This window comes from Accipiter gentilis, chromosome 6 (genome assembly GCF_929443795.1).
Source record: "Accipiter gentilis chromosome 6, bAccGen1.1, whole genome shotgun sequence".
NCBI classification, from domain to species: Eukaryota; Metazoa; Chordata; class Aves; order Accipitriformes; family Accipitridae; genus Astur; species Astur gentilis.
The window spans coordinates 33067088-33081873 of record NC_064885.1 but is presented as its reverse complement, the minus strand read 5'-3'; the positions used below and the strand labels follow the sequence as shown (position 1 = coordinate 33081873).

Sequence of the window (14786 nt, the reverse complement as noted above, 5' to 3'; positions counted from 1 at the left end):
TATTAAGTGCCAGAAAATATGCACTGTGACTGTGTGTGTCAACACACCCCAGATGGCTAACATAATGAAGGTGAGTACGTACTCCAGAAGCCAGCATCCTGAGCTCCACACTAGTTAATTTAAAGCTCAGCAGACAAATCTGAAAGCCAATTTATTTCTGAATAACAGTATAGGCATAGACTTTTTTTTTAATTCAGTTGATATACTCCAATGTCACCATTACAGAATCTTAAATTTCTGAGTGTATGATGCCCTTAGAAATCCCAGAATTAAACTCCAACAGGCTCAACTGCATCTTGGTGCCGGTGTTTAGGAAAAAGTAGTCACTACCACAATATCTGCTCAAAGCCAAGAGAGAATTCAACAACTCTAAATTAGACACAGATAAAAGCAAAAAGCCATGAAAGGTAATAGTAACAGCATGGGGAACCTTCACATGCTCTTGGAAATGATCAAAGCTGGGGCAAAACCTGCAAACTAAGTCTGCATAGGAGTGTCCTTCTGTTGTTTCTTAAGTTGTGAAGGTATAAATACTGGTATTGAGTGAATCAGCAACAAATTATACTATCAGTAAGCAGTCTGAATGCATGTCACTAAATTGGCAATATATGGACATATTCTGAAATACACTCAGTCTGTAGTAGTTTAAAAGTTACGTAAAGGCAAGACTTCTGATAAAGTTTTCCAAAACTTTCTGTTGCCAGATCACAACATCAGATGTTATCATAGAACCCCATCAAAGAACAATAACCCACTGCATTTCCAAAATACAAAAGGGCTCCAAGGACTGAGGCAGTGAATCAACAAACCTTTGCTTATTTAACAAAGTAACAACATTATGCATTTTGTGTAGCATTTTGCTGCCAAGCTGTTTATAAACTATTTTCTAAACTGAGGGACTAAGAAACCAGGCGTCCTTGCAGCAGAACAGAATTGTAGTTCCCAGCAGCAATAAGGATTTAGAACATGCCACAATTAATGTTACACTAGAAAAAGTTTTAAAATTGGCTTAACGAGACTTTTTCTTTTTAATATAATGGCAAAACTAATGAAAAACTGGAATCAGACACTTCTTTGTTTCAAAAGCCTACTGTTATTTTTGAGTCAAATAATAAGAAGTGACAAAAGTCTGTTTTAATCACATGATGGTAAAAATGTGGTAAAAATGCATTTCAAAATGCAGCCTCAGCTGGGATCGTGAGCAGCAGCAGCTTGTCTGGGGGGTATGACTGAATATGAGAATTCACCTTCCTTTCGTTCCCAAGAGCAGGTAAAGTAATGAAAGCGTTCAACACTATCATGCAATTCAATGCCACACCTTTCATGAAGGAGTTCCTTATCTCTGTGCTTGCCCAACAGAACCCAGTATCCTTCAGAAAAGCATGCTAGAGTTCAAGCAAAAATATCACCACCTTGAATTCTCGCAATACACCTAAGACACTCAAAGCCTTGGAACATCAGTTAAAGGGTGTTAAGCAGCATATTAAACAAAGGGAAGTTATAATGATTAATCCCCAGAAAGCTCATCTTGCACATCAAGCATTGATTTTTGGGTGGGAAGAGTGTAAAGATTACTGAAAACTCTTTTCAAGACTGCAGGAGGTGAAACAATTACAATAATCTAATCCTATTAGAAAAAAAAAAAAAAGAATACTGTACCCCCTTAGGACAAAAGGGGGAGAGCCGATTGTTAAATAAAACTTCCTCGTAGCTCTAAAGTTAGAATTTCCACATAGCTCTGAATTTAGGCAAAGTCACAAGGGTAATTAGTTCATGTGTTCACCACCTATTGTGCCACAACGCAGAAACTAGCTAAATAACACAACCAGTGCAAAACTTCCCTGGACACTGCCAGGCAAAGGTTGGATCCTGCAAGGTGTTGCACCCCATGGCAGCTGAGAGCACACCACACCTGTTAAAACTGGGATATTTACATTTTTTCTTTCCTTTCAAAACACAAAAGGCTCAATGTGCACTTGAAAATGCACTCAGTCACTCTGCAGTAACAGGGCAAGTTTTAGACTGTAGCATGGTTGTCACTGTTCTCTAGTATTTGTGTTAATGTGCAACAAGTTAGTAGAACGTGGACGCAACTGTCTTGGTAAGTTTTATGTGTCTTATTCTTTGTTGGTTCAGGAAAAAAACTTGCATTTTGTCTAAAAACTTGGTTTTCAGTAAATACGTTCTCTGGTAATATTTCTAAGACAAGAACATTTTGCAAAGATCATTAACTTTCAATGTCACTATCTTCTTCAGGGCAAATACATGATTATAAACGTACATGCACATATACACCCACCTAAGTATGTTCAGACACTGTTCCAAGGACATCTACTATAGCTGTTCTTTTAAACTTCTCATGTAACACTTTTTAATAAAAGAAAAATTCTATGCGGTAGACTTCTTTTGGATAGAACTGCCACGTAACTGCCTACACAGTGTATTTTCATGCACCCCCCACCCCCCATGCACTTACCACAAAGTAGCAATGGCAACATCACCAGTGAAGACTGGGTTTAACATTCCCTCACATCATTTAACACCTTGCTTTGCTTGTTAATTTAGATGATTGCATACACTGTGTTACCTACGCATGGGATTCCATTACTCTATGAAGACAGCTTCTAAAAAAATGCTGAAGTATTGGTATAAAATGCATTTATTAGTAGAGCTGGAAATACACAGCTTTATATTTACTACAGTTTATATTTACTATGTTATAGTTTCTCATGCTTACTTTCTCAATTTTATTTTTTTTTTTCTCTTCTTATGGGACTTATTTCTTAATTTGTAATTACTGTTTTCCTTCATTACATAGACACAATTTATTAAATCTATTTCAAAGTTTCTAAATAGCAAAAGAAGAAGTCACACCCTGAACAGATAACAATACCTTAAGAAAAAGTGACAACCTGTTCATAAACTATTCTGGTAATAAACTGGTTCATTTGCTTCCTTTATTTTTATTGCCAAAATGGGTCTGCTTGAAAGCAAGATTTCTACTGCTACAATATCTCATCTCTTCATTCATTTCAAGCTATAATCCTTTAGTTATCACAGAGGTGGTGACTTGCCAAAATAAAAGAGTAGGACTCAAATGAAGAAAAGGCAGTGGAAACAGATCCAATATTCTTGTTAATGCAAGAATAACTAAAGTAAAAAACAAAACCAAAAGCCACCCAAAAAAAAGCATGGTTTATTGACACAAATATTTTCTGTCTAGCAGGTTAAGGATTTTTCTAAAAGGTGCCAGAAGGCCTTTATACTTACTTCCTCATCCTCCTCTTCCTCTTCATCATCAGACACAATACTATCATTTAACGGCTCTTCTAGAAAGAAGCAAACCAAAATGGTGTAAGAGTACATTTACCACGTAAAAGAATCTCTAGTCATTGCCCCTCTTTTACAAGAGTATTATTTAGCTTGCATCTCATATAAACATCCCATTCTTTTCAAGATAACCATTAGAATTATTTGCTCCTATAAAGCATTCTACAAATCACTGAAATCAATTCATATCTGAGGAAGTGTCAGAAACAGACACACTCTGGAACAGTTCTTTTCTCATAAATCCCACTATGATGTCTCAGTGTATTTATCAACAAGACTTAAATGAAAGTGTGTGCACTTGCAAGTTTGTCTATTTTTCAACTAATTGTTAATAAAAGACTCTACTTCTCCCTACAAACACTTCACTATTATACTGCTTTTACATGTAAAAAGATAGCAGTCATGTAGAATACTTATTGCAGCTTTTGGACAAACTCATTTCCCTAGGAAAAAAGCAGCCAGGCTTATGCTGGAAATCTGTACACTCAACTTTTACTCACCAATCAGACAAAACCTTTTAAAAATACCATTCACAAGTAGAAGAGGAGCGATTCTGTAGCCCTGATGAACAAATATCGCATAGTGGCAACACAATGCTTAAATACTTTATTTGTTCTCTTACAAGCTAGAGCCATAAGATATGCTGTCTTCTGCTTTTTCCAAAAGCCAAAGAAAGCAGTCAAACTTGTTCTATTTTTACTGTACAGAAAGATTTAATCAGAATTCACCTCCTTTTCATTATTTGCTTTCTCTATCTTCAGCCTTCCTTTCAGCCACAGGGAACATAAAATAAAATAAATATTCCACCTCCTCATACTTGTCTGTATTAACAAAGCATCTACAACTCCTCAGACCCATCAACATACTCTCCAAAAAGGATGGTCTCTGCGCCCTGTTCAGGATAAGATTAACAAAGCTATATTTCTTAACAGAGCAAGAGGTGAGCAGAGACAGATCTAGTCCCTAAATCCTGCTTTACAAATTGTATCACCTGTTTATTTCTGCCGTTGAGAGCAGTCTCTCATGCTAGTGGCCTCACAGTAATGACAGAAAACAGTCAAGGTCATTCTATTTACTGTCCCAAAACTTTGGAATTGACACTACTTAGCCTTTTATTTCTCCTTTCTAATTGTAACACAAAAGGAAATTTTAAAATACATCTGACATTCAAATCTGGACATTCACTATTCACCCTCTCTCAGACCATCACACTACTGTTATTCTTTGAGAGTTTCAACACCAAGTAAAAACATGAGCTTTCTTATGGCTTTTGTGAAAGATTTACAGCTCAGATAGCTGCATCTGTTCTTCTGACCTGAATTGAGCTGCTTGATAATAAATTCAATCTGTCGGATCATCTCTGCATTTCCTTCCTTGATAAAGCAGCGCAGAATTTCTTCCATTCCCTGGAAGTAGTGGAAAACATTGCTAGATCAGTATTTCATGTGACCACAGTGACAGAGTTTTATTAGCTAAAAAGCCATTGTTTTGTCAGGAAAAACAAAGGTAGTGTGAAACAAACCACCGTGTCCAGCTCTAAGCCCTCCATTTTGTCCATATACTTCCCAAAACCAAAATAAATATGCTGTCTAGATTGCTTCTAGGTTTAAATACAAAGTATCCATGACGAACAGCAAATTTTTACAATAGATCTGCCGCTTCTGCCTTCTGAACTCAGTACGCAGTAGTCAACAGAAAAGGGCAAATTTGCATTCACAGATACAACAGTGCAAGGTCCAGAGAAGGAAAGTAAAAAGCAGGACCAACTTTGACCTCTTAAACCCAGCTTCTCTCTTTGTGGCCCCTTATAGGTTTGATGTTGTGTCTTTAATCATTTAAGATGACTTCCAATCCTCTGTGCTTTGTGAGGTAAAATGCAGACATAATTGTTGTCAGATGTAACTCTCTAGGTTAATCCTTAAGATATAAAGATACACTGCTATCCCAGGAACAGCTTCCTCAAATCCAGAAGTCAAAACACATTCATTACCATTAGACTAACTTTCACAGGAGAACAATTCCTAGTTCTGCTAAAACCTTCCTCCTGCTGCCTTCCCCAGCTAGCCATGTCTAAGGCAGAAACAAAAGCAGCAAGAGGAACTCATCCTCTTAGTGAGTATTCACTGGTGCAGAATGAGTTAAATAAGGGGAAGAAGTAGGAAGTCAGGTGAAAGCATCTCCTGGGCCACATCCAGTCTATGAAATTCTAGATGGACAACACTATTCTAAAGTAACACCTTTAATTTATAATTTCACACTGCTGGGGCTCCACTTCTGGGAAAAGACCAGCAAATATGGCAAAAGCATTTGAGACATACGTTCACACCTGCCTGAATACCAAGGGTGGAGGGCCTCTTGTGGATTCCCTTCTGAAATGCCATGTCTCCTACCTCACAGCCCTGCTGCGCACTGCTCAACAGGTACCTGTGTGCATGCCATATGTGGCATATGCCTTGATCTTTGTGCTATGCAAATAGCACTTCTTACCATTGCTCTGGCTTCTTCTCGGACAGAAGGGATGGTAAGAATGCTATACAGCGCTCCATTCACGTATGGTTGTATCTAAGAGGAAGAAATAGTCATATCACTTAGAAAAACTCTTACATTCACCCCAGCTGACTATAAGCAAAATTTAAGAGTGAAGGTGCAGAACAGCTATGTTCAGAGAGTTTAAATCAGGCTAGCCTGCACTTGCAAAAATTCTCACTTGGGAAGCAGTGAACTTTTAGAATGCAAATATATTGTGATATGATTGATCTAAATCAGTACTGCTGCATGCCGATTCCCCCCCCTTCTGAAAATGTATTCTTGCAAATTGACATAGCCCTAAAAAAAAAAAAAAAAAAAAGAGAAAAGAAAAATGAGAAAGAGAGAGGGAGAGGGAGAAAAAGAAAAAAAGAAGGAAAAAGGAAGGAGGATGGAGGAAAAAAGAAAAAGAGGAAAAAATAACAAAAATTAATAAAAGGGTTAGTTTCTGACAAACACTAGTGGCAGTACAAAAAATAGGACAAATAACAGGGACAAGACTGTGTCCTGTGTCAGCATGAGCTCAAGACAGACTGCAAGCATTGTAGCCTTAGGCAGGATGATAAAAGCTGTAGCAGTTTTCAAACACTCTCTCACTTCGCTGCCTGTTACTGTCCCTCAGCAGAGGAAAAAAACCCCCAGCTAGTATGAAAGCTCTATATTATTATGGTTAGTGAAATCCACCAGATCTATCAAACTAATTTAATCAGCACTTATGTGACCCTTTGTATTGGCCAGTTACTGTTGGAGCACAAAGATTTCCAGTCATTCTCTGTCTATACCTTTGGAAAAATGAACAATGAGCTAGGCTGGGAGCGCAGGAAGCAAGATAAGGGATTGGGATTTACACAAGGATTCCACAGCTTCTCAGAAAGCTCTCCTGGCACCCAAGAGCGTTGCCTTCTACTTTTGACTTTGATAACAAAACTTCTATCAGCTGTGCTGGTGCAAACTAGGTTGTAAGAATGCACTCTCAGAAATTTTAAGGCCATTCTAAGGCACAGAGTTCAACAGTACAATAGCATTTTCCAAATACTTCAGTCTAGGGACTGGGATGTTATTTTGTATTAGTATGTATTGTATTAACTCTCATGATTCATAAAAAAAAGCCAGTGAAACAGTACAATAAAGATATGCCAAGTTTCATCCTAATCAAAACAGTGCTAGTAAAGAACTGATCTACATCTTCTAATAAATTCATAAAATGTGGAGTAAACACTTCCTCCAAATTTATTCTCTATTTTCAGTTTAAGTGATAAACAAAAAAACCTGATGATATAATCATTGGGTATAAACATGAGACACCAGAGCTTATATTTCATTGCACCTTGCACCATCATCAAGGAATCAATCTAGAATGGCCTGGTAAAAATGCTGCCTCCCTATGACTTCAACTTCATACAATATTTGCCTGCATTTTCTCCTGCCTTGAATTTTACTCCACAGTTAAAGAAGTGACCCTCTGCAGAGACAGCTAAAGCAATGCTTTATACAGCAGACAGCAGATAGAGTGATGTGTTGAAAAGCATTGGGTAGAAATAACTAATAATTTTTAGCATTTTCCTCTGAGGTAGTTTAATTCAGCATCTAAGATGCAAGCATGTCTAGAGTCAGAAAAGAAACTTGAACCACAAAAGGGTTACATGGCAGGTTAAACGAACTTGTAGATAAAAAGATATTAGGGCTTGAATGACACAGGTATACTGCTTTCTTATAATATTCCTTAAAACTACTAGCAAATTTGCTTCTTTGCACCTGATGGTTTTGCATAATGGCTTGCACCACACATTTTTCATCTAATGAACTAGTTAAGCTTGAGATGATTTCGTGTGAGATGACATTTAAACAGCATCAGAAACTGCAATCAAGAAGGCACATGGACTGCATGATAACTATGCATCTGAAATACTTTGCTTCTTAGCTGCCAACATTTGTTAAAGGAAGACATAATTATGTCTAGAAAGACCAGTGCCCAACAAAAAAAGAAAAATTACAGAATTGTGAATTTTAGGAAAATTTCATGCAAATTAATTACATGAGGGTCTAACAAGAGAAACAAAACCAATTTACTTTTTTCCATTTCTTCCTTTCTTGGTTTTTTTATCTTTAATTTTTCTTTCCACCTTTTCCTTAACCCAAAGTTTGCTGTACAAATACCTCATGATTCTCGTGGCCAAGAAGATCAGAGAGGACTCTGAGCACATGGTTTGCGATCCTTGCACACATTTTCTTCCCTGCAAAGGAAGCAAACATAAATATGCTTAAAAAAAAAATGTAACAGATCAGTGAGCTGCTTACTTCTTAAAATTAGTACGAAATATAATTTACACAGAGCAATACTGTTCCTTGTCCCTGCCAAATGCTGCTCAACATAACTGAGCTGAAATCAGTGGAGTTACTCTGGATTTATACAGTTGTAATCTTGGACAGGATGCAACAGAAAGGCATTTTTAAAACTTTAACAAAGACATTATTTTGCTTCTGGCAAGCAGTCAATTTTTCACCCCTACCTTACTTTCCTTTTTAAAAGGAAACTTACTTTAAGCTTCTTTTAAGTCTCTTGGGACATTGACAGGACCTTATTTTCTGGGGAGGGGGGAAGCTCTGTGTTGTAGAAACAAAGCATGCAAGTATTTCACTCCACAAGGTGAAGGTTAAGCTCCCTTGCCATTACTGATCAACTCAGTTCTGACTTCCTTTTATGCACACAAATCTCCCACACAAGTAAAAAGTGTCCTTTGAAAAGTGGGCCTGGAACATAGGAATGGCAGTCCTCACATATGGATATGAAAAAATAATCAAATCTTAGAGGCTTCCATTGATTAACTGTTTTCTTAATTCTTTAGATTTTGGTCAAGCTAACCTCCATAGTTTGGGACTCTTGGGAAAGAGATCTGCTCAAAAGCATTGGTTAGAACACTCAAATATCTCTGGTTATGCAAGTACCTGCTACTAATTATAGTCACGTGAAAGAATCCAGGTATATCAGAGAAAAGGATTCAGTTTTCCCTATCTGTTTTTTGGAATAAGGTTGTAATTCAAAATGTAAGACACCTGCACTCCGCAGACAAAGATTCATGAGCAAGGCAACAGAATACTCCAGCGTGTAATCAGACAGGCAATCTGTATCTGTTAGAACATCAACCAGCCAGAAAATGAGCCCATCTTTGATCATTGCCGACTGCAGTGCACGCCTAGGATTATAAAACAAAAAGCCCACAAAAATCAGACCACATCATAAATAGCTTTTAAATATACTTATAGCTAATATAAGCACATTAAAACCCTGTTTCATCTACCTGCTATACACTAGCCTGCCAACAAAAAAAAACCCCAAAACTACCCATTTTGGCAGAATCAATTAAACTGAGGAGTTAAAGCCTGAAGAAATTGAAGATGCAGATTCCTATAGGTTTAGAAGGCTAAAATGTTGTTGAGTGGGTTTGGTTTCTTTGTGTTTTGTTTTGTTTTTTCAAATCTGCAAACTGCTGAGGTAAGTTTTTTTACTCTTTTCTTAGGTTTCTAACTCCACCTAATATTGCATTTTCAATTGTCTTACAATTGGTAAAAAAAGCCAGCTACATACAACAGACCCATAAAACAAATTAATTGCTTCTTCTGCCATAGGTAGCCATAGCATTATAGCACACTTTTACTGTTGATATGACAAATGAGATTTTTTGCTTAAATTTATTTGCTCTTTTCTCTAGAGATTCTTAAATCACATATTCTTTTAACGCAGTCTGCAGCTGCCCTCAAAGAGTATACAGAATAAAGTGCCAGGTGGTCAACTGTGAGCTCCTAAAACAGAAATTCCTTGCTTTACAATACAAAAAAGAAGTATATACATGTAGAAAGGTCTTACTGAAGAACACCATTTTTAATCACATTATTTCCAATGGGCAGTAAATCTAAATTACAAAGATCAAACAAATATTTTCCTGGTCTTAGTACTTGGGATTTGGATTACTCCTGAAAGCTCATACACTTACTCAGTCCTGGATCTTTCAGTAGGTCTGTGGCATGAACTGAACAAAACAAGGGAGCATCTGACCACACATTAAAAAAAAGTCTCTCACATCCAGTGTCTGGAATTAACCTACTGTAATATTAACCGTTACCTTCCAGAGAGTAAAAAAAACTTTCAGATTTTCAGTAGCTTAGTGCCTAGGCCCCAAAATTCAAGCTAACTTGTACTATCAACAAGTGCTTTAATAGAAAAATCATTTTCTCTAAGATGGGTTTAGGATTTCAAGCAGTAAGGTATGAAGATTTATTCTCTTTCATCTCAAATATGTATAAGGTATCATGTCAGGAAGCAGTCCAGATTTTTACCCAAAGCACATCTACATGTGTTTCATCCAAACAAGTTCTAAATAAGCCAAGTCCGAAAGCAGCCCTCATTCTTCAACATGCCCAAACAAACAAATAAAATAACCCCCAACACTTGCAGTCTTAATTTAGAAGAAACATGAATGAAAATAACAAGACCTAAACACATCCATCTACCTCCTTACATTTAGTTAACTATTCAGGGCTGAATATTCCTCCTGAAAACAGAGTTCCTAGATCACATTTATTTGTTAAATGGAAGCAACATCATGGCCTTTACTGCTTCTGCATGGTATTTCTTTTGTGGTGGGCATTTGAGTCAGACTGCTAATGCAAAAGTAAAGAACAAGACAGGCCATGCATAGTCAGCTCCAGGAAAGAGGATCAACAGGATAAGGATGAAATCCCTGAAAAATATTTGCAGAAAGGATGATGAAAACCTTATGCTTTGGAATGTAATGCAGCTCTTTTTATTTTTTTTTCTATGTAGGATTTTCAGAACTTTCTACATTAAGATTTTCACTCTGTTCAATTAAGGAATATATATAAAGCACACAAGGCTATGGCAGATATACATTTACTTGAGTCTTGACAGCTGGTAGGAAGTCAGGTTAATTCAGTCAGCAAAACCGAGTTCTCCTCCATAATAAATAACACTGTTTTCATCAGTCATCAGAGGTTCTGATGATTGTTATGGGAAAACCAAGTGCTCTTCTTTCTTCCCTGAACAGAGCCTAACTAGCCTGCATTTCCTCTCCTGCTGTCACCACTGCGTGCTGTGCTTTCATCACCTGAGGCTGAATTTCTGCAGAGCCCCCAGAACATTCTCCCATGTAAGGGAATCCTTGTCTCCAGCTTTCAGTCTCTCCTCCAGCATTCGCAGCAATGTTGGGTTCTGAGAAAGGTAGACACGACCTGGTGCAAAAAGCGATGAAAGAACAGATGCTGAGATACCAGCTTATGACAGAAAAGTGCCTTCTCCTTGAAAAAGTAAGCAGGATTGACCTCAGTTCCTTCTTGACAAGCCACAATCTTGTGCCAAGACCCAAACAAACCTGCACAAATGAGTTGTCTAGCAAACCAGTTGCATTCAATCCAGCCACTTGGGGCATTAGAGGCCCCCACTTGCCAAGTTAGTACCACACAGAATTCACTATTCCTCTTTCAGTACATGCTTTCTGATCTATCACAGTTTTGTATACTCTAGGAAAAGAGCAGATATGTCCAAAGAGCTCAGGAAAGTCAGGTGTCCTACTGCTATTGACTTCAAATGGGATTTCAGTTCCTAGCAATAGTTGTTAGCTCCTTAAGTAGCACCAAACCAAGGGCTAATTTGGGACAGGCAGAGATACAAAGCTGCATATATATGCAACCAAACAGCAGTGATGCACAAAGATTTATTCAGGTGAGGACCAGGAAGATGCAAGAGCAGCTGTACTAATTACTGTTGCATAGCCTGGTAGCAGGTCTGCCTACAGGACCCTTAATTAATGGGGATTTTTCTTCTTCCTTTTTTTTTTTTAAACCCTCATGAAGAGATTGAAGGCTGTATTAAAGGTAGCACCTGGGTGAGTTCCCACATGGACCACAAATCATCAAAAGAAATTAGAAATACTGAATCTACAGTGTCAAAAGGAAAGCTTTCCAGGTACTGAAAAACTGTTTTGAATGCATGTAACAAAATACAGTGAAGCCCTAGAAAAAGAGTGCAAATAAGGCTCTAAATTCCCACATGCAGTGACATGCATTTGTGAAGTACCTATAAGCCAGCCTTATATGAAAATGCTGTCTTTTTTTTGCAGCAGATCTCTTACCTTCTGCCAGTGAAGCAAAAGCATTGATGAGCCTTGCCATATACTGTCTGACTACCTCACTCTTAGAATGCAATAATTTGAGGACACTCCTCTGAAGAAGAAAACAAACATTAATAAAAACTCACCAAAGCAGGAAAAAAACCAAAGTTAGTCTTCCACAATGTTTTAAAAGCTTCATTAAATTTTCACAGCAAACCACCTTTGAATGCATATCGATATCTTAAACAATGTCAATATGATTTAAAATTTCCTAGTTTCCTTTTTTTATTGGCAGGAGGCTAAGAGAGATGGAAAATTAAAAAAATATAAGCAAATCAGAGCTCTTCAGCTCAGTCTGTTATAACACCATTAAGCTCCATGGTGTAGGGTGAGAATTACAATGAACCAACACAGTTATTAGTTAAAACTGATACCTAAAATTAAGTCAGTGACAAAAAAAAAAAATCTGTTAATTTTGTTGATGAACTGAAATGCAGTAATGTTACCTGAAAAGAAATGCTTTTGTTTGACAACTAAGAGTGTGGGAAAACAGCTCAGTAACTTACCAAGAACACCACATTGCAAAACTATTTTTAATCTGTTTTACTTCAGGCATTACTTACACATAACTTTCCTCTTACAGAAATTTACAGGGAGAAAATCAGATCATTGATTTAATAATCCTTTAACTTTTCTAGTGAAGTTACTGTTGCAATAACAATGCGAGCCACAACATAACAAGTAGGCCCACTGCTTCAAACAACTGGGTAACTCAACTATGTACAAAATTCACTACTACAAATGAAAAAATGTTGTGCTTTTGTTAGCAATAGTATCGGATTATCAGTGACTGAAGCAACCTTTCAAAATCAACATACCAGCAATTCCCCTTTCTAAAGACAGGTAACAATCTATTCCAAATTCACGGAAATACTGTTGAACATGTTATTACAAGTGCATAAACAGATATTCTATAGAGGTACTGAGACTGAAGTCCTAACTTAGTTCTTATCCTAGATCAGTGAAATGGATTGAAAGTATTATCTAATAATACATAATCACTCAAAAAGAGACATAGCATCTGATACGCAAGAGCTAACTCCTAAGGGGCTCAGTAGCCTTCTGCTAAACTCACGGACATCAAGCACCAGGAGAGGTGACAAACTTCCACTTGTAGACAAGAACTGTATATACACTGAAAGCTCTTATAACACAAAGCTTTGTCCATCACATTTAAAGACTGGGATGCAGAAGTTAAATGTGTCACATGATTTTGGCACTACTACTACTTTTTTTTCCCCCTCCAGAATCTGATAAATTTTTCTGAGCAGCACTTTATAGAAGCAAATGAGCAATATCACATAGAAGTTGGGGGAAAACTCTTTCCAGCTGACCTGACAGCTGCTGTGGCAGTCTAGGAGGTCATTACTGATGTAGGCTTGCAGGACAGTGTCTCTCTGTTCCCCAGGATATGATGTTGTCAAGCGCTAAAATAAACAACATACATAAACCAGTCAAATAAATAAACGGTAATGTGAATTGATGACCATTGAAGATCTTAAAGGTGCTGATACCCCATAGCTGAGAAACCTCTTTTTATGGGAAGGAGGAATTAAAGCTCAGTGATCTAAGGGAAAGAGATGAAATGAACTGTTACTTGGGAGCTGTCATCACCGTCCATACAGGAAGGATACAGCATTACTTCCCATAAAGTTAAAAAGCCCTCTAATAGCCACAGATGTGGTGCTTTTCTAAAACATCTGAGACAGAGTACTGGGCTAGAAGAACCACTGGTCAGACCCAACGGATGTTTTTTTAATGTGAAAATGGACACTGAAGCTTGATCAGAATTCCACTATTATCATCTTTCACGTCTGTCACTTTGAACACATCAGCTTCCTTTTCAGCAGGAAAATGTAACTTCCTGTTGTCACCTTTAATTTTTCCGAAATATCATTACATGATCCGAGTCAACCAAAAGGTAGGCTCTTGTAGAATACCTTGATTATAAAGGAAAACTGGTGATTAGAGCCAGGTATTTCTTGGATACAGCAATATTTATATAAATCTAAAACAGGGCAATACATGGAAAAAGGAACTGCCTAAAACAACAACAACAACAATAATTTCTTTGAAAACACATCAGAAATTACTTCCACTGAAGATCCCAGTAATTCCTATCTGGCTTTCTTCAGATGAGGAGGACACTACTACAAACAGATACCTACTGCCTGGGCTTTCTTCATCATCTCAAGAGTCTTGGCAAGCTTCATTGACAAAGAGAGAAGTTGCCTATAATGCTGAAGTGATCACCAGAACATTCATCTTCCTTGCAAAATGGATTTTAGTTCTGGATCCCTCCAGAAGGGACCTATTTCTTTATTTCTACAAAGGCCCTCTCCCTTACCCATCGCAGAGCCTGCAGCAAGAAGGCCTTGAGACGATCATTCCCTGTAATCAAATCTTTCTTCAGCTTCTCATAATCCAAAGAGGGCAACAATGGCACATCCTGCATCTTCCTACAATGGAAATGGGAAAGGCAATCATCAAAACTCTCTCCTTATTCAGTGCAGCTGATGTTACTGAGATGAGAAGAGCCAAAAAAGGAAGTCTGCTTCAGAAAAAGAGCTTCCACGTTTTTACACCTCTGTTACTTTTATTACCATATCAGAACAACAGACTTTTTAAACTTGGATTTATTTTTTCACCATGCATGCAGCTCATTTACCATCATAACTTGCAGACACTAAACGCTGACAACTAGCCAATTGATGATCTGAGCTTTTTAGTGGCACAGAACAGTAC

General features: G+C 37.5%; 1 protein-coding gene across 2 annotated transcripts in view; it reads right to left on the bottom strand.

Annotated features, from left to right (window-relative positions):
- ARMC9 (armadillo repeat containing 9) overlaps nt 1-14786 on the bottom strand; it is a 70650-nt gene that overhangs the window by 22867 nt on the left and 32997 nt on the right. For both annotated transcript variants that reach the window (XM_049803606.1, XM_049803607.1), the window contains 9 exons: nt 14389-14500; nt 13376-13468; nt 12003-12093; nt 10980-11103; nt 8911-9050; nt 8014-8090; nt 5818-5892; nt 4646-4736; nt 3271-3329 (listed from right to left, as the gene is read on the bottom strand). In XM_049803606.1, coding sequence (XP_049659563.1) covers nt 3271-3329; nt 4646-4736; nt 5818-5892; nt 8014-8090; nt 8911-9050; nt 10980-11103; nt 12003-12093; nt 13376-13468; nt 14389-14500 — 862 coding nt within the window. The remainder of the gene's footprint in view (nt 1-3270; nt 3330-4645; nt 4737-5817; nt 5893-8013; nt 8091-8910; nt 9051-10979; nt 11104-12002; nt 12094-13375; nt 13469-14388; nt 14501-14786) is intronic.